The sequence below is a fragment of the Anolis carolinensis genome, chromosome 1 (assembly GCF_035594765.1).
Source record: "Anolis carolinensis isolate JA03-04 chromosome 1, rAnoCar3.1.pri, whole genome shotgun sequence".
Lineage (NCBI taxonomy): Eukaryota > Metazoa > Chordata > Lepidosauria > Squamata > Dactyloidae > Anolis > Anolis carolinensis.
The window spans coordinates 62,492,132-62,512,452 of record NC_085841.1 but is presented as its reverse complement, the minus strand read 5'-3'; the positions used below and the strand labels follow the sequence as shown (position 1 = coordinate 62,512,452).

Genomic DNA, 20,321 nt, shown 5'->3' with positions numbered 1-20,321 from the left:
TAGGCAAATAACATGAAAAAGAAATATTAGTCTCAGGTTTAAGTGCTGGCAGATGGTTGCTTTATTTGGTTGCTTTTTATATTGTTGAGGACAACAGAAGATTTCATAATTGCTTTATTTTTCACAATACTGCAATTTGGAAGAGTTTACACAACAATCTGGAACAATAGTCACAGTAAATTGTATTTATGCAAATAAATGTTATTTGAAAAAAATTAGCTTTGGAAGTCTCTTCAGCAGCCACAGCGGAGTCTGACCTACTATCTAATATATTAATGGCCTTTAATTAGAGTACTGAAGTGTTGCCAAATTCCACTGAACTACTCAATAAATCAGCACTTTGGCATTCAAGCTCTTGGCATTCAAGCTTTCCTCCTGCCCCAGCCTTCACCTGTTTGAACTGTTTTTGTTCTACTTTGCTGATGTTTGCAGAATGATGGTTGGGACCTGGGCATGTTTGTTTTCACAGTTTTTGTTTCTCAAAGCATTTATGTGTTGGCATGGTATAGTTGGAATATTTTCCTATGGGCCGGGCTGTGGCACAGCTGGCTAGTAACCAGCTGCTATAAATCACTACTGACTGAGAGGTCATGAGTTCAAAGCCCGGGTCGGGTTAATAGCCCCGGCTTGCTGTTGACCTATGCAGCCCCGAAAGACAGTTGCACCTGTCAATTAGGGAAATTTAGGGACGCTTTATGCGGGAGGCTAATTTACAACACCATAAAACTGCCAGCAAAACACGAGGAAAGGAATGCGGAAGTACAGCCACTACTGGACGGTGAAGCAACAGCTCCCCCTGTGGCCGGAATCGTGAAGCTGGAAAAATGTTAAAAATGCCTCTGAGTTTGTCTAATGTATGTTGTTTGTCTGTTGGCATTGAATGTTTGCCATATATGTGTTCATTGTAATCTGCCCTGAGTCCCCTTCGGGGTGAGAAGGGCGGAATATAAATACTGCAAATAAATAAATAAATAAACTTTAAGTAATTTTAAAAGAACTTGTTCTTCTAGAAGTTGTTGAACTTCAGCTCCTAGCATCCTTTATTCAGTGCCAATAAAGCTGAGTAATGCTGGAAGATACAGTCCAATAACATCTTTTACTCATTATTTAAATGGCTTCGCAGCTGTGGAACTCCTTGCCAGGAGAAATTAGGGAAGCCCCCTCATGTCTTTTAGGAAGCAGCTGAAGACCTGGATGTGGGCCCAAGCTTTTGGCCCATTCTACCGTGTTTCCCCGAAAATAAGACCTCCCCAAAGAATAAGACCTAGCAGGGGTTTGGGGGGGATTGCCAAATATAAGGCCTCCCCTGAAAGTAAGACCTAGCAACTAAGGCTGCAGCAGAGTTCCATTGGGAAGCATGGCTGCAGGGCTAAAGCAGCACTCCTCATACACACACCGGAGGGAGGGAGGGAGGGAGGGAGGGAAAGTGCTTGTTTTCTGTGCCTCCCTCCCTCCCTGGCTGGCCTTGCCTTTCCTGTTCCCCCAGCCGCAGCTTGAAGAACCTTCCGTGGCTGCTGCTACTGCCGTTTCTTCCTTCCTTCCGTCTCCCTCCTGGCCTTGCTGCCTTGCTTCCCAGAGGCTTCTGATTGGCTCCTGGAGCCCGGGCAAGGGAGGGTGGGAGGGAGGGAAGGAAGAGGGCTTTCCACTCCTCCCCAAGGCTTCGCTCCTTAAAGGTACAGGACGCATTGGGATTTTCCTCTCATCCTTATTCCTATCCTATGCCATGAAACTGATTATTTTATACTATTATTCTATTACCATATTATTATCATCATATTATGTTACTATTATTATATCCCATTATTATATTATCCTATTAATATATTTTATATCATTATATTATATTTTTCTATTATTATTATTATATCATTATATTATTATAATATTATTATTCTATTATATTTTCATATTATTATATTATTATTCTGTTATTATTAAATTCCATTTTATATTACCCTATTAATATATTTTATATCATTATATTCTATACTATTATTCTATTATATTATCATATTATTATTTTATTATTATTAGCATATTCTATTATTATATTCCATTTTATATTATCCTATTAATATATTTTATATCATTCTATTCCATTCTATTATTCTATTATATTATCCTATTATTATTATATTATTATGCTATTCTGTTATTATATCCCATTATTATATTATCCTATTAATACCATATTATTATCATTTTCTGTTATTATTATATCCTATATTATATTATCTCATTAATATATTGTATATCATTATATTATTATTATATTATCATATTATTATTATAGTATATTATATTCTTCATCATTCATGACTACATTGAAACTAGAATAGAGAGAAATCAGCGTGGAAACCTTGTGAAACCTAAATTGCAAGAGGTACCATATATTGTTGTACATGTAAATAATGGTAGTAACAAGAAATTCTTGATAGGATTCATAGTTTGTCTGGTTATGCTGGTTTGTGATGACAACTACTTTACAGTATATAATAAATGTTCATTTTGTTGTTATAAATGTGAGCTCTTCTTCATGGAAAAATAAGACATCCCCTGAAAATAAGACCTAGTGCATCTTTGGGAGCAAAAATTAATATAAGACCCTGTCTTATTTTCGGGGAAACAGGGTAGGATACGAGTTGATATAAGCTGATGTATTCATTGGATGAATGTGAAGTTGAATACAGACTGGCTCTGACTTTTGGCTCAATGCTACTGGTCCTGTTGTAATGGTCACACAGTGTTTTACTGTTTTAATTGGATATGATATTGGTTTTTAAATGTGTTTTTACGATTGTTGGTTTTTACTATATTTTGTATTATATGTGGCATTAATCTTGCCATTGTGTAAGACTGCTCTGGGTCCCCTGGGGGAGAAGAGCGGTATATAAATAAAATAAATAAATAAAATAAATAAATTAGTATATAAGGGATTGGCTCAGTACCTTTTCTTATTTTGTGGCATTATGCAAAAACAAACATTCAACACGACTCTCAAGTCTAGCCTTTTCTTTAAAAAATGACATCATGAGCATCTTGAATAAAATTGCTATTCAGAGATGGATGCTCTGATGGTAATCAAGTGTTTTCAGAGCAAAGAAAATAAAATGATTTCAGGAGCGATCACCTTGCAAGCCTGTAAAGTAACAAAGTTTGCTTACAATGCTGCCATCTCCTTGTGTATGCCAGTCACAAAGGTGCTTTCTAATAGCTTTCCAATCTTGTAAATTGTTCAGGTGTTTATTTTCTCCCTAAAATATGCAGGATCCTGCTGAGTATTGAATAACAATTTAACAACTTGATGGATGAGTTGTTCTTCATTGTTCTCTTTCACCTTTTGCAGGCACAAGGACATTTGCAGCCTTTCCTCACCTCTTCAGTCTGACTATCTCTCGTTTTAAAAGCTTTTGCTATATTGATCCCTAGTCTAAACTTATTATTTTTAGTAGAGTTTTGCAGTGAGGTGTTCAGTCACATATGATTCCTTTAAAATTCAACAGAAGATATTTTGGGGATCCAGAATGGTCACAATTTTACTTTTTCACTTTTAAATATTCCTGCAGAACATTTAAAAAAACCTTTTTTCTGTTTTTTAATAGATCCCCCTCCCACCATACAAATTCTTAATAATTGTTGCCTGCAAATGTAATAAACAATTAAAACAATTTCAGCTACTGATAAAGAACAGTTAATAATCAGCACAAGGAAAATTCAACACTTGGGAAAATTTAGCTCTAACAGACTGATATAAGAAGTGTAAGTTCTTGTGATATAGCTCCTTGGGTTTACCAGCTTTTGTTGGTAAAGATCACAAACATTAAAATCTTCTGGGGAGACCCTGCTGTCGATCCCACCTCCTTTGCAAGTGCAGTTGGTGGGAACGAGAGACAGGGTCTTCTCAGTGGTGGCTCCTCAGCTCTGGAACTCTCTCCCCAGTGAGATTAGATCAGCGCCCTCTTGGCCTTCAGAAAAAAAAACAAAGACATCATTATGGGACCAAGCTTTTGGCCAGTAAAGTAATGCAATGCAAGAAATAAATAGGGAATATATGCAATTGACAATTAGAACAGCCCCGGTCTATGATTTTGGATCATGTGATTTTAATGTTTGTACTAGGCATTTGAATTTTATGTTTTAATGTCTAAATGTTGGTTATACAGTCTCACTTATCCAAGCTAAACGGGCCAGCAGAAGCTTGGATAAGCGAATATCTTGGATAATAAGGAGGGATTAAGGAAAAATCTATAAAACATCAAATTAGGTTATGATTTTACAAATCAAGCACCAGAACATCATGCTATACAACAAATTTGACAGAAAACGTAGTTCAGTACGCAGTAATGTTATGTTGTAATTACTGTATTTACGAATTTAGCACCAAAATATCACGATATATTGAAAACATTGACTACAAAAATGGCATGGATTATCCAGAGGCTTGGATAAGCGAGGCTTGGATAAGTGAGACTCTACTGTATCTTATGTTTTAATGGTTCTACTGTTTTAATGCATAGTTATACGTTTATTGTTTAGATATATGATTTGGTTTACATGTATGTTTGGCATTGAATTTTGCTATTATTATGTTGTAAATGGCTTTAAGTCTCCCCAGGGGTGAGAAAAGCGGTATATAAATACAGTAAATAAATAAATAAATAAATAAATAGCTGATTATTGCTGTAACAACATACATTCTTCTGGCAAGTTGTTCTAGCAATTTCTTGGATCTTGATTAAGATTTTTTTAAAACCTGGAATGTGGTTTACTGAGTTGGACCTATATTTTGAAGGACAAATATTCTCCCTTTGAATTTTATTTTTTCTACATTAGTTACAGTAGCACAGTACAAAAGTACTTTTTCAATGCCACATAATGACTTTTTTTGTTCAGCTATCTCTTGGAATAAAAAAGCTGCACTTGAGAGCAGTCATTCAACCTCCTGACACATTAGTCCTGTTTGGAAGATCCTTGGGTATAAAGGAAATGGAAATAAAAGGGATGAGTTGTAATTGACTGTAGAATGGAAAACAGATATACTTTTAGGTGGTGCAAAACTATTGAGCTCAGAAAGGGTTTCTAATAATTACATTATGACCCTGATCTTATAGTTTTGGACTTCTATGGTATTATTAAAAATTCAGTCTATTAACAGTGAAATAAGGAGGAAGAGCAGAACAAGACGTAGAGAGATAGAAGGATGAAGAAATCCAGGGAAGGAGGGTATCTTTGTGTCACCTGGGTAAAGAGGTAGATTATCAGATCACAATAGTTACTGCTATTTTGGAAAAGAGCTCAGCCAAAGCATTTTAGAAAGGCATCCCATCTGTCATTAAACTTGGGTAAGTTATTTTTTGTCTGTCAAGATGCCACCTTTAAACGTTCTGATGCATCAGTGTCAGGGATTTGCAAACCCAAAATGGATTTCTGAAGCTATTGTGGCATGTTGTGACCTAGCCAGAAAAGTATCTTATTTGGAGTTCAAGAGGTACTCAAACACCAAGTAAACAAATTATACTTAATGTTGTATTTTATACAAGTCTAATGTTTCCTTGAAATCTTTTCTCAAATCTCAAGTTAACTTGTGTCTGCAATACATGTGGTGTAAGTCTAGCTATAACCGACAATAGTGACATCAAGCAGAGCTATTGATGTTAATTTGTTTGACAAGCATGGAATTGAAATTACAGTAATACTTTTTGCCATATAAATCTAAGTGTGAGATACAGCATGGGGTTCTATGTTACCATAGTACATATGTCTGCCCTGCTTAGTCCTATTCTTAACATGGCTTCTGATATGGAAGGAAAGGGGCAGCGCAAGATCAGAAGAGTCATAGTGGCTGGTGAATATCTGGCAGGTTTTCAAGGGGAAAACCTAGTGTGAAAGTGGATACGATCTAATGACTATTGTTAGAATAATGTCAGATTCAGACATTAGGGAGCAAAAGGTAGGCATGATATAAGAGTTAGGTGTCAACTTGGATCCATAGTTACACACTAAAAAGAACTTTAAGGTAGATTTTACCTAAAACTTATTCCAGTTCACCTGGAATAGTAATTAATCTGGTTTCCAGGCCTATCTGAAATTGGGCTGCCCACTCCTAAGGTCCTCTTGCTCCCAAGAAACATGGCTCTTCTAGAGCTTAAGATGCATAAATCACTGACAGGTAATTACCAATGGCTGCATGTTCAGACCTGGACATTTCCTGGATGTAGCTAGATCAACTACTTCCTCTGATTCTACAGGTGAATTGGGGACTCTTCCATACAACTCCGAGGTTATTTGCTATGGACATGCCCAGTGTGCCTTCTGTAAAGATGTTGTGATATTTGCGGATGTGCTGGAATTATGAATCCCTATAGATTATTTTGACATTCTGATGTTATAGAATCATAGTTGGAAGAGACCATATTGTTGTATGAGGGAAAACAGCCCCAGCCCTCATGGCGTGGCATTCTTTGTCTATCATTTCTCCAATAAAGATACAAAAGGGGAAGCCTCAATGGCTCCCCGCCACCTTTTCAGGCAAAATGTGTGCCTTGGCAGCCCTCTGTGCCCTCCCCTGTTTTTTCCAGCAGATTTTGACATTTTTGTCCCTGAGTGTGATTCAACTCACAACCTCCTGATTCTGGGAGCAGTGTGCTCTCCCTGGGAGCTACCGACTGCTCTGTAGCAATAACAATTTGGAACTTATACTTGTTCACTTCCCAGCTGCAACTGGTTCTTCTTTTCCTTCTAGCGGGGCCGTTCCAGCCCAGATCTTTTCCAAACTTGGGGACATTCATTCCTTCATCTCTCCCTTTAGAGTCCCCTAAGATTGATGCACCGGGGAGGCTGGTTTGCTAAGGTACTTTGGAAAACTTCATCTCTCGTGTGTATAAAATTGCCCTAAGAGCTCCGTGTTTCTTCCTATGTGTTCCCACTTGCCCATGTGTTATGTTGGCTCATTGTCTTGTGTTTCTGAGATCCCATTCCCTTCCCTTTGGCGGGAAACTGTGTTCCTGACCCCAAAGAAGTCCTGCATCCCACGTAATCATATAGCCTGCGGGGACGAAACCAAGCTGTCAATTTCCTCGTCAATTTCCAGCCTCACCCATCTCTTGGACTTCATCTGGACATTGTAACACAATAGCTTACTCGGGCAGGGCAATCACCTCTTCCTGTCCCCTTGGGGAAGAACCGATCTCACCACTCTGCACCTTCGATGAACGGGACCTCTCCCATCGGAAGGAAATCAGCATCTCTACAGCCAAACCCCAACCTCTGTTATTTTGCATGATTGTGTCAGAACCTGATGTTTTGTTTCTCTGGGATCTGGAACCGCCAGTTCAGCCCCTGATGGGCCCGATCATGTCCATCCTATCCAGACAATAGCATTCCTGGGTAGGGCCATAGCTGCTCTCAATCACTTTGTTATTTTTCCTGTTCTATAAAAGGAACCTCATTTATTGTCGCTTAATCATCCCTTGTCCCAGCCCATGCCAGCCAGTGAGCCAAGCCCCCTTCTGTGATTGGTCAGAATTGGGAGGTGCGGCTAGCCTCAACTGGCTTCTCATTCGCGCTGGCTCTCGCAAGATTTTGTTAACCAATTATATTTGCTACAGCTGATGTTGGTGTGGCAGGAAAAGTTGAGCTTTTTCTGTATAAAAGAAGATGGGACTCTGTATGCTGTATTCTAGCTACTTTTTGAGCAATCACTGGCTAGCATCTTATTCATGTGAATAAATTTTGTTGGCTGAATGTCGTCTCTGCTTATTGAGCTGATTATCACCATTGGATTTCCTCAATGCTCACCACGCAGAACTCCTCAACTACTTAGGCAGCCCGGAACTACTGAACTAAGCCTTGGGGATATTAGCATTCAAATCCCCACTTGGCTATGGAAGACCACTAGGTGACGTTGGACAAATCACTCCCAATTATGAAATGTGAAGACAGGTCTGATTTAACAATATAAAGTTGCTGACCCTTCAGTAGTTTCCACAGACATGTTTTCTAGTTTAGGCACATAATGGCATTCAGCTTAGAGAAAACTATGAGTCTATCCCACAGAATGTAAATTCTGAGCATCTGTGTATAAGACATTATTCTTAAAATACCTGACTATATTCTGAGCATCTGTGTATAAGACATTATTCTTAAAATACCTGACTATATTAAATATTTATGCAGCCATGTAACTAAAACGTCTCCTGGCATTGTTTATTTTGCTTCCAATATGATAAGAACTTGGAAAAGTTATTTTTGCCATGTTGTCTGTGAGTTTCTGCCTGTTGTAGTTCAAAAATGCTTCTCAGTGAAACATTATTAAACTGTACCCAAGTTTTGCATGAATTTCAATTATATTAATCATGTATTGGTTTTCTTTGTTTTTATTTTTGTTTTAATCTACTTGTAGGACTGCCATATGGTTTCTACAGAGGTTAAAGAAAAATGTGAAAAAATAAGTGAGAGACTGAAACACCTGGAAGATCAACTTCAGAGAACAATTTGCAGCTGTGATGAAAGTCTTGTTGATATCCTTTTTGGGGCATTGTGTTTGATACTATGTCTTTTACTGAACTAATTCTGACTCTACCATTGTGTGAATACTGCCGAAGGACTGGGGTGTAGAACATTTGGTTTCCAGATGTTTTGGACTGCAATTCCTGTAACCACCGATTATTGGCTGTGTTGTCTGGGGCTGCTGGATTGAAAACTTCTACATAACCATTCATGGTTGTTTTAAATTTTCGCTCTGGCACCTCTTATCTAGGATCTCTGAGAGTTAAGATCTAAAGCATTAGGAAGGTCACTAAAATATCATAACTTGTGAGAGTATAATACTGTATGAGTAAAGAATGTATAGTCCTTCATATGCTGGTAGACTACAGTTCCCAAATGTTCTAGCCAACAAATCTAATTATGAAGGGTTATGAGAGTTAGATCACCTTTCTCACTCCTGCAGTAGAGTGTTGTCTTGTAGAAACCTACATTACTGAAAGAGCAATAATTAAAGAAAAAGGAATTGGAACTAACCAGTTCTTTAGTGAGAACTTTGTGAAATGTCCACCAAAGTTTTATAACTAGACTTACATACCATGAGTCTTGCAGATATTTGGGACTGTATCCTTTATCAGCCATGATCAGCCTAATCATGGAGAATAGAAATGATAGGATTTCTAGTCCAAAACACTAGCAGGGCTTTCAGTGTTGCTGTCATAGTAACCAATTTCAGGATAGGATTTGCGCTGTGGCAAAAGAAAGCTGGAGCTTGAAGAAAGATTGGTATCACAGGTATGCTTTCTGTGGATGCATCAGAACTTACTTTTCTTACAGGATCAGATCAAGCCAAAGAGAACATCAGATCTCAGCAAATTGTGCAATGTTCTGAATTCAATACTGCACCATCCTGTAAGAAGTGGTCTCAAAAAAACGTGTGTGAGCTCTGTGTCCCATTCATTCTAATGAACTGTTTCAATCACACCTTGTCTTGCCTCCAACTTCTATCTGCATCCTATCTAAAAGTGTCTAATAACCACAGTAACAAAGTGAAATATATTGAGAGACAGTGTAAATAACAGGTGTGTGATGCTGCTGCCTTTGTGCCTTCATTGGAAGCTTCTTGGGTACATGTGGGCAGCACTGTTTTGGAAACAGAAAAATGACTTGCCTAAGTTTGTAATGCCCTGCAATGGTGTACAAGGCAGAAGCCTGAGTCCTATTGCTTCTTTAATATCCTTTTAAAAAAAAAAGACTTTCCCAAGGCAAGCTTCACTAGAAGGCAGAGAAAACCCAGTTAAATAACCCAGTTATTTCCATTCACTTAATATGTAGCTTAAATATTCAACTCTTTTGGACATTCGAAAAGTAAGTTGAGAAGCTCTCCTCTTTGTTTCATCCTGCCTGTCCACAACTTTTCTGAAATGCAAACAGAGGACACAATTGTATTCTAGTGTCATTCCCGGCCCCTTTCCAGTTGTGTGATCCTTAGAAAGTAAATAAGAAGTTTCTTCAGACTAGTCAGTAGTCAGACAGCTTGCTAGATGATCCAGCCTGCCTCCATTATGTTGCTAGGCTGCCCTGCCAAGTACCCAGGCTTCTACAATATTAAATTAAATGGTGAATAGGGAGTTCTTTTTCAAACACCCTGTATATATAGACAGATAGGGAGTCCCATGAAGTTTTTTGTGCTCTGATTGTGCACCAAGGCTGAAGACTCAAAGTTTTTAAAAGGCCCCAAGTTGCCATTTTATGAACAAAGACAGACAGAAAAAGGAGAAGAAATAAAGATATTTTTATAAAAGTTCCCCTTTAAGATGGCTCTTTTTAGTGCAGCTATTATTATGTTCCTTGAGATGCAGATATACTCTACAGGCCTGTGCTACATAGATCAAATCTTGGCATGATTACTTTGGGGGTTATGATCCCTGGAATACTCCATTTGTCATGGTCACTGCCTGTGTTCATTAGGGAAGTCTGGGAATTACAGCCCCAGAAGTAACTTTGACATGGGTTGGGACACTAGTTGGACTAGTACAGGCTGCAGCAAAATGTCCATATTGTAGCAATTTGTTTTCTGCCAAGCTTCTGATTTAGTGCTAAGTGATCATCGTAGTATATTCATAGGCAGACAACCCCCTGGCGAATAGCCAGTGAACTATTTATCTAGCATTTGCCGAAACGGAGAAGAGTCTTTTCTTTGACTTGATCCAAAATTAGGTCAGACTAAACAGATGTTGTCTAAGACCTTTTAAAAAATGTGGCATGGAAAAGTACATCTGATCCTCTTGACTGCTATTTGTGCCACATGCTAAGATAGGATAATATGCAGAATAGATACCAAAGGTACATTCTTGGTAATGTAAACATCACAGTTACTTTTGGCTCACAGAAGCTTGGGAACAAGAAAACAAACCCTCCGATGAGATTGTTCTGATCTGTGCTGTAATTACAATAATATCTCTTCTACAAAAGGCAGCTAAAGTCATTCTTTACTTGCTCAGCCAAACATATGACTTGTAAGGGGAGCAGGGACACAACTACTATATCTGTTTCTGACCACCATGAATTTAGGAGAACATGTCATAGAGCTCCCACATGTAAAGCTCTCTCCATTACATACAGATATTCAGGGGGTTCCAAACATGCAGTAAGATCACGATGCACATACAATTGCATATGAGCAGAAGCAATACACACATTCAACTGAGTGGGAAGAATGGAAATTGGTACATAGTATCCCATTCATCTCTGTACAATATTATAATTATTTATTTATTACAATATTTATATCCCACCCTTCTCACCCAACAGGGGACTCAGGGCGGCTTACAATAAAACGCAAATATAAAAATTATACAGTGCAATATAAATCAGTTAAAAATTATTATTAACTTACATCAGTATTCATAAAACACATTATAAAATACAGGTAGGCATGTATTTATCCAATACTTGGATAAATGGGAAAGGCTATGTTCATCCTGCCTGCTGAGATAGGAAGTAGGCTTGAGCCCTGATCAGTTTTTTTAGCCATTTCCTTCAGCCAATCCGACTGGTCCGGCTTGTTTGGTTGGCTCAGCCTCCATGTTTTTTCGGTCGCAACAGAACAGTGTCTGTCGAAAACCTCCTGCCTTCGGTTACGAGTGGAGTGTGGGAGGGAGGCAGCTGCTAGAAGAAAAGGCGTGAGGGGGAAAAAGGCAAGGCACCACTCCAGGGTCTGCAAATCAAGAAAAAAGGTCTTATTTAAGTAAGCCAGCATAGGATAGATCGCTCTTCCTTCCCTGCAGTGGGAAGTGGAGATTCAAGCCTCCTTAAAATGCCTTGAAAGTCTGCTGTGCAGAGAGGGAGAGAGCGCTATATGTGCCTGTCTATAGTAGTAAAAAACCGACATTAATGTCTTAATTAAGGATATAAGGACAAACAATGCCTAAAATTACGGGAAGAGGAGCCTGGGAAGCCCCCCCCCCCCCCAATAATGGGCCAGATAGAAAATGAATCTTTCAGCTTCTTTGATTGAAGATGGATTTCTATTCTCCCAAATTTGGGAGGCTCTCGAAAAATGGATTGGAACCTCCACTGAAATACAGGACATCAAAATGAATCATAATTTACACAAGCGTAATAGGAACTAATAAAGTAACCTGTGTAGCCAAATGGAGATAACAATTTTATAAACAAGCAGTGAGCAACTGTCCAAAGTTCAATTGTTTTGGGCCAAAGAGAATATATTTTCAACGCAGGAAATAAATCATGTGTCACTTTCACTTTGCTTCCTGCTTCTTCTTCTATTTTTAAATCTAATGCAGCTGAGTTGGGACAGGACACATCAAAATTGCCCCCCCCCCATACCTTTGTTTTGAATAAAGAAAAAATGGCGGTGGGGGGGGGGGGCTCGTGGATTTACAAATAGCCTTGGAAAGGCTGTATGCAGCCTGCATTTTCTCTACTCTTGCCATCAGTGGATACACAGGAGTCATTGTCTGATTGAATTCAATGTTGCTTACATCTAGGCAAGCATACAGAGGAGGGTGCTGCTAGCGAATTTTCTTCTGCAGCCATATCAGATGAAGCATACCTTGGCAACATGTTTTCTCTTTAAAATATTCAGCGATTACTTCTTATGGCATATTGCCCTGCAGTTTTACTGTGGAGGCTGTGTAGTGCAAACAGCCTTGGCAGAATGGCCATTTGGTTGTGTTCCAGCTGAAATCCCTTGAATGGAGAAATGGAAATCAGCAAAATACTCCTGAAGCCAACTGGAACCGGAGCAAGGCTTGCTGAATCTTCATGTAGCTTCTTGTCAGGCCTACATAAATGGAAAATGTGAAGTAAAAAAGGGAAAAGGAATCAGTGTTGTCCTTTCCTTCCAAAATTGTTTGGCAAGTAATTGATGCCTCCCCAGAGGGGGGACTTAAATTAAATGCATAGAAAAATGTAAAGCTAGTTATGAAAGAAAAGATGAGAAGAGGAGACAGAAAATGGAGACAAATGTCAGAAAAGGGAGCAATGAAATATTCTAATTCTACTCAAATCCTATTTGAAACACTCAGAGCTTAGAAAGGTTACTTTTAAAAGGTTGTATCTGGTTTGTTTCCATGAGTAATGTATTGCTTGTAAAAGTCAATTTATTACTCATGAGTAACAAGTAAAGTAACATGTTAATTAATGTGTTCCCCTTAATGCTATTTTAAATTCTGAAAAACCAAAATTATTTTTAAATGGGCCGGAAAATAAATTTCCTACATGTTTTTTTTTTAATCAATCTCTTTCAAAAGATATTAACATTTTATTTCATTTTTCTAAAAAGAAACTATACAAAGTTACTAATAAAGCTACTGGGATTGATGGAAGTTAATGACAACAATTTATAAGTAAGATTACTAATGTTAAGACATTGCATTCAAGTCTTGGGTTGATTGCAAACATTAAAAAATCAGCAGCACAGCAATAACTTTGTTATATAGCATGTGATGTGACATTGTCACATCGTGTACAGTCCCAAAGCACTGGCATTACATTAGATGCACTGGGTCCAAAAGGAAAGGGAGAAAAGGAAGACCTATTTTCTTGTTATGTCTAGCAAAATTTGGCACCACTGGCTTCCATGTCAGAAGGGCAGTTCATCTGCTCCAGTTTTTAGTCTGAACTTTAAAGGGGCTCTTCAAGTTAGTAAGCCTTTCTTCTCAATAGAGCTCAGCATTCTGGCTAACTCCTTTAAAATTTGGACTATAACTGGGATTGGTAGTTATTGGTAAACATCTCCAGCTGGTTACAACAGAATGAAATCCCCATTTATACAGTTCTAGCGCTGAAACAATGCAATTGATTGAAATGATTTTATTATATATATATACTCCCACCTTCTTTGAGAAGTACAGAGCAGCTGATTTGGGCCTTCTAGCCAGTTTTCCATCCAGGCATCATGATTACATAATATTGTTTTCTGGCTCCTGCCATTCTTAGCCAAACAGATTGGTATTTCATAGTTCAGGAAGGAGTAGCCAAAGCACAGTACCTGTGAACTATGGGCCAAATAGTTTTGTTTAAGCATGATTTCCCTTTGTTACTGGTGAAATGAACAAACACAGGAGAGGCACTGGATTGTATAGGGCAGTTGCTATGGATAAACAAAGTCTGTTCCACATCTGTTTATATTTATGTAAATCTTAGAAGTAGTTCAGATGCTATTGTCACTTGAACTCCTCAACTGTGCAGTGTAACATAGAAGGAGGGAATGCAAAATTCCACAGATCAGCTTCCATGACGGTTTCCTGTTTCAGAGCCCAACCTGGCCTTGGAAGCGGATCTGTAAAGTGCCATCTGCCAGTTGTACGTTGTTCACAACATGACTTGCAAGAACGGTTATATGTGCAGAGCACCTGGCCAAAATAATGTCAGAATTGGCTTGCAATAAGAGCAGTTGCTTGTTCTTTCTAAAAATATGTCTGGTAGCACCTAAATTTATTCCCAGGTATTTTAATATCTCAATCACCCTTTAACACAGTGGTTCCCAACCTGTGGGTCCACAGGTGTTTTGGCCTACAGCTCCCAGAAATCCCAGCCAGTTTACCGGCTGTTAGGATTTCTGGAAGTTGAAGGCCAAAACATCTGGGGACCCACAGGTTGAGAACTACTGCTTTAACATATAGAAGAACTGTCTCTCTGGTGAAGCTTGTGTGGTTTATTGATTGATGTTTTGGAGTAAGACTTGGAAGATCCATGATCAAATGTCTTCTGAGCGGCACAACTCATTCACTCACCTTGGATCTGTCTCTTTCTCTCAAGCTGAGCTGCCTCACAGACCTGTTTTTAAGGATAATGTGGGGAGGAGAGCCATGTGTACAACATTGAGCTTATCAGAGCAAAGGTGGGATATAAAAATAATTAATAAAGGATAATAGATAACATATATAGGGGCAAAGTAAGTGACCAGAAAAAAAGGAGAACAGCAAAAATAGTGACCAGAAGGATAGACTTTCAAAAATATGTTAAACATAGCTATGGCTACATTGATGTAATGTGTTGAAGACTCCAGCCATTGTGCCTTTAATGGAAAAAGAAAAAGAGTGACTGAGATTAAAAGGTTCTTCTGAGAGCTCTAACTTTCTGGTGCTGTCAAGCAAGCATTTCTGCCAATATTTAAACACACATTGTGGCTCTGATTAATAATTAAACTTCTATTAGAAAAAATAAATCCCATATGCCATTGTTTTTCATTATACTTTTTGATGGCACAAGATACTGGAAGCAACCAGCCTGTGAGGAGGAGACGAATAACACACAACATAAATGAAGCCAGAAGCCAGCACTAATGCTTAGCACTGAATATTTACACAGGCCCACTTGGGATTTTTATTTAATATTGTAGCTTCTCAGAGCAAATATTAAGCAGCAGGTTTTGCATTTGGCGAGTGGATGGGAAATCAAACAACCAAATTAAAGCTTCAATCCTTTACCCTCTTACCTAGGTCTAAGATGCAGCGAACTCAATAGGACTGGCTTCTGGGGAGATATGTAAAGGATTCTGCTATAATGGTAAAACCTAGGCGTATCTCTGCATCTGATGAATTTGTTGAACAGAAGGTATCATACTGGAGCAAACCCACAAAAGAGTCAGTTACTGAAAATCAGTAGCAAGCAAACGAAAATTATCTGAATTGTTAATTGGAAGAACCAGAGGCAAGAGGTGACACATTGCTGGTGTCTGTGGAGTTGATGAAAGGTGTTACTTTACTGACAGGGAAGCCAGAACATTCCTGATGAAATAAATAGATTTTATATATTGCAATTTCACAGTCATTTTGGGGCCTTAATTAGCAGTTATGATTCTGATAGATAATCTTGAGTGCCTGTAATAGTTTGCCTGTGATTAAAAAAACATTGTTGCAGAAAAATGAGCTGGCTTTCTGCATGCCTAACATACATCATCCTTTTCTACTCTGTGCTAAAAACAAGCCTTCATGATTAATTTTGATGCTTTCAACAAAACAAGTTGAGAATTTCTTATCCCAAATGCTTCAGACAAGAAGTATTTTGGAGTTTAGATTTTTATCTTTAAAAATGAAATACTTGTATTTGCATATTTGTATATAATGAGATATCATGGAGATCCAAGTCTAAGCATGGAATTCATTGGTTGCATACATTCAAACATTTTCAATTTGTTAGGAGAGCCTTGATTAAGCTCCAGGTGCTGGCAAGACTGATGACTTGAAGGTTGGGTTGCTGATCTGAAAGTTTCCAGTTCGAATCCAATCCGAGGAGAGCGTGGATGAGCTCTCTCTATCAGCTTCAGCTCCAGCTCCATGCGACGACATGAGAGAAGCCTCCCACAAGAATGGCAAAACATCAAACACCCCTGCATCCCCTTGGCAGTGTACTTGCAGACGGCCAATCCTCTCACACCAGAAATGACCTGCAGTTTCGCAAGTTGCTCTGGACAAGAAAAAATTAATCCTCTATTGTCCCACTTTTAAAGCTGCTTTTGAATTGTCCTGATTTCCATCATTCTCTCTCTCTCTCGCTTTTCTAGTTTATCCTCAGTTACTTTAATAGTTGCAAAGTTTCACATTCATAGAGTACTCAATGGTAGCGCAGTGGTAACGGGAATGGAAGGAACAGAGCCTTGTCCCCTCCATGAGGCGCAGGCACAGAAGCAAACTGTTGCAAGCCTTCTAGCTTGTGCTTTCTTCCTTGTTAACCACTTTTGCCATCTTGACCTTGATCAGATTATTATGTGTTCTGGTTTTCATCTGTGAAATGTTGCTGTGTATGTTACAACTATTATTCTTTTTCTTTTGTTTCTTTGTATCAAATCTCCCTCCCCTCCATGTTTCCCTTGCCTGTAATCATTTTTCTGATAACATGGGCCCAGGAGATGTAGCATGTAATCTCAGAATGTATATCAACATTAATTAGACCTCAGGAGGTACTCCGTGTTCACCGACTGCATAAAGGTCTCCTCTTCGCCATGTGCGATTTCAGACACATGTCATGCTTAAACTGCAGCTGTGTGCATCTGGGGATCTCCAGTTCAGTGCCATACTCATTTTGCTATCTCTGAGGTGTCATGAAAGGTTCAGTTATTTGTGCTTCAGTGTTTATAGGGGTTTAGCATAAATATTCATTCAGCGTTTTCTCTGCACTTCGTTTTCAAATTGAAATTGCTGCCTAAAAATAAGAATAATTTATGATATGTACACACAAACATTACTTTCACTTAAAGTAAAAAAGAGAGAAAGAACAAAACATCATAGCAAATGTATGCAAATGATGGGGAGGAAAAACTTCAGGAATCTTTAATAGAAGCTGCCAAAAGGCTTTTCACATTGGTACGTGTGACAGTCTGGCGCTGAAGATATTTGCATAACTTTCACATGACTCTTTATTGTTACTGCTTCCCCTGCAAGAAAAGGATTTTTTTTTTTTAAAAAAAAATTATGTATCCCCTTCATAAGTGAAGGGTGTCTTTTCATCTTGACATTGTTCTTGGGTAAGGCAGAATTTCCTAATGAATGCAGAGCTGGAAGAAAGGTAAAAACTGAAAACAGTATCGGTGACTCTCATGTTTTGCCCTCGCGGTGTGCAGTGGCTTTTAAAATATTTCGTTCCAAATCAAGAGAGTGTTAATTTCCCTTGAAGTAGAGTCTCACATTATTATCATCATCATGTATGTTTGAAGTGCAAAATAATGATTGTGTGACTACTCCCAGTTTGAACTAATTGGAGAGCTTGTGGGCCCAGTTTGCATTTCATTCCACAGTGAAATTTCCTGGTATTCAGGGGAGGTTTTTTGTTTTGTTTTGCATGTATTGATCTACCTACAGAATTGGAGCTTTCTAAAGAAGACTCCCATTTGAGATTAATTCTATTGAAATCAGTTTATCTTATCCATAAATACATGGATTTTACATCCATATATTCAACCATCCACGACTTGAAACTACAGTTGTCCTTCCATACGTTACTTGTAGAGATTTGCGACCTCTTCACACGTTTCTATCAGAAGTGCTTCTGCACCACAAACGGGAAGGCGCGCAGGGCTGCTTGTGGTGCTCTGCGCACCCCCTCCTTCCTCTATCACATGGTGGGGACGGAACCCTAACATTTTTTAAAACTCCCAAGTATTTTGATTTGCAATGTGTACTTAGCAGTTTCTCATCACACAATTATAAAAATGTGTATCTCTTCCTATCAGGAACGAGTAACTCTGTATATTACACCCATCAGATGGCAGAAAGGGCAGCAACGTGTGTTGCCCCACCACCCGTTCTGCCATAATACGGCAAAAAAGAGGAAAGTGCAGGGAGCTCCATCAGAGCTACCCCAACTGCACTTGCCCTCCCATAGTGGTGGAGAGAACACCTTTCAGTGCCTCCCCCTCCCACTTTGGGAGGGATGTGAGCAAGGTCTGCTGTGCGTCGTGTGATGGCGCACAACAGGCCCTGTCCTTTCTGCAAATAAAAGCGGCAAAACGGGGCAAAAATGCCCCGTGTGAAGAGTTCCATGATCTTCAAATCCTCCAGATGAATTCTGTGGTCGACTTTCACTGGAAGTCATGCTGGGCGACCTAGTTATTTCAATGTAAGTTGACCATAGAGTCATACTGGAAGAGCAAGAGTTACCTAGAGAGCTTAAAAAATAGTGTTTTTTAACTCATGGTTCCCCCCCTTTTGCAGGAGTCCTGTTATCCTAGGCTCAGCTAATGTGGAGGGTGGACTGTATTTTTAAAAATTGGGGGAGGGAGGAGGATCCAAAAAAATCAATCCTTGATTTTGCCATTTTATTATGCTAACATATATAATGGGACTTGAGCATCCATGGATTTTGATGTTCTGGAATCAAACCCCATCAGATAATGAGGGCCTACCGTAAATGTAATTGCTATCTGAAGATAAGTCCTTTTTTCATTCTGTGAATAAAAGGAATGTCGCTCCTTTTCATTTTATGAGTGGTGAGCAGGGTGAGATGTATGAAAGATTATTATGGCCTCAGATAGATGTGAGGGTACTGTATGTGAACACAGAGAGGAGATCTTTTCTTATGTTAGTAGGAGGGATTATCTTTGACCTAAAGGTTTGGCATAGTGAATGAACAAACACTTTCTCCCATTTTTATTTCCTTCAAGATGAAATTTGAGATCATACCCTCTCAAGAGGTGACAACAGTATTCTCTTAGTATCTCGTGTTGGGATTTACAACAGCCAGTCACATATTCACATACACACATTGTTCATTTCATACCTTTGAAGACAAAATGCTACATAAAGCTGTTTGTTGCCTACAGGCCCAAAGAAGACAGGAGGGGTGGAGTGGGGGGGGGGGTAAGTGTGAAATATGTATTAATATTTAATCCAAGCAATTTGCATGAACTTGATGCTGCAATTAGTTAGCAATACCCATCTGTTGTGCAGAGCACAATGATGACTTATTAAATAACTTGAAGAGGGGAAAGGAGCTGCCAATTACCTTTCAATTTATTCCTTAATAAAGCATCTACATTCTCTACAGAGGGAGATCCAGATGGTGAAGGAAACTCTCCAGGCCATGTTGGTGCAACTCCAGGCACCTAAGGAAGCAAAAGAAGATGCTGGTGCAGACTTCCTCCGTGACAGCTGGTGCCTGGGAACGCAAAACTTGGAAGAGTAATGAAGAGGAAGGTGGAGGGAAGAAGATCAATTTGCAGGAATGAATCTCAGGAACTGCCTTAGCAGGCAATGAGATTCCCTCCCATCTCTGCATAACTGAAAACATCTGAATAAATTACAAAGTATGTGGGTGGGTGGGGTGCAGAGTGGAGGTCGTGCCTTACAAACACTGTGTCTTGTCCATTTAAGGGCTCAGATCTAGAAACCCTTTCAAGAGCAAAGTATTCTCCCCATAACTCCTGTGTGTTTGTTGCAAACTGATACATTTGAAATGATGCCTCAGAATGCAATACAGTATTTGCAAAGAAGTCAAGGCAGTCTTCTTGGGAACTTACTTTGGTTTTCCCCATAACTGATACAATGTGATATGGAATTTTGTGCCTTAGGGAGTCAAATAAACCATTCCAATCAAGCTGCAAAACTGTGCCTGTGCTAAAGGATTTCTTGTCTAGATGCCATAGGAATGACTCCCAAATAGCCACAGAGGCCCACAATGTTTTACTGCCTGAGATTGTTACCCCCTGCTCAAGTCAACATGTATAGTATCTCAAAGCAAATCGAGAATATCACATAATGGGTTTCTAACACATCATCTATTAGCTTAAGGTAACATTATGAATTTTTAGGCAATGAATGTTTCTTGGTATTCCTGATGTGATAAAAGTGATAAAACATGTCTGGTCATTC

The 20,321-nt window shown here is 38.9% G+C and overlaps 1 protein-coding gene across 1 annotated transcript in view; it reads left to right on the top strand.

The window, feature by feature from the left end:
* disc1 (DISC1 scaffold protein) overlaps nt 1-20,046 on the top strand; it is a 199,347-nt gene extending 179,301 nt beyond the window's left edge. The window contains exons 12-13 of the mRNA XM_008124945.3: nt 8,402-8,519; nt 19,487-20,046. Coding sequence (XP_008123152.2) covers nt 8,402-8,519; nt 19,487-19,635 — 267 coding nt within the window. The 3' untranslated portion in view covers nt 19,636-20,046. The remainder of the gene's footprint in view (nt 1-8,401; nt 8,520-19,486) is intronic.
* The last annotated feature ends 275 nt before the right edge of the window (nt 20,047-20,321 follow it).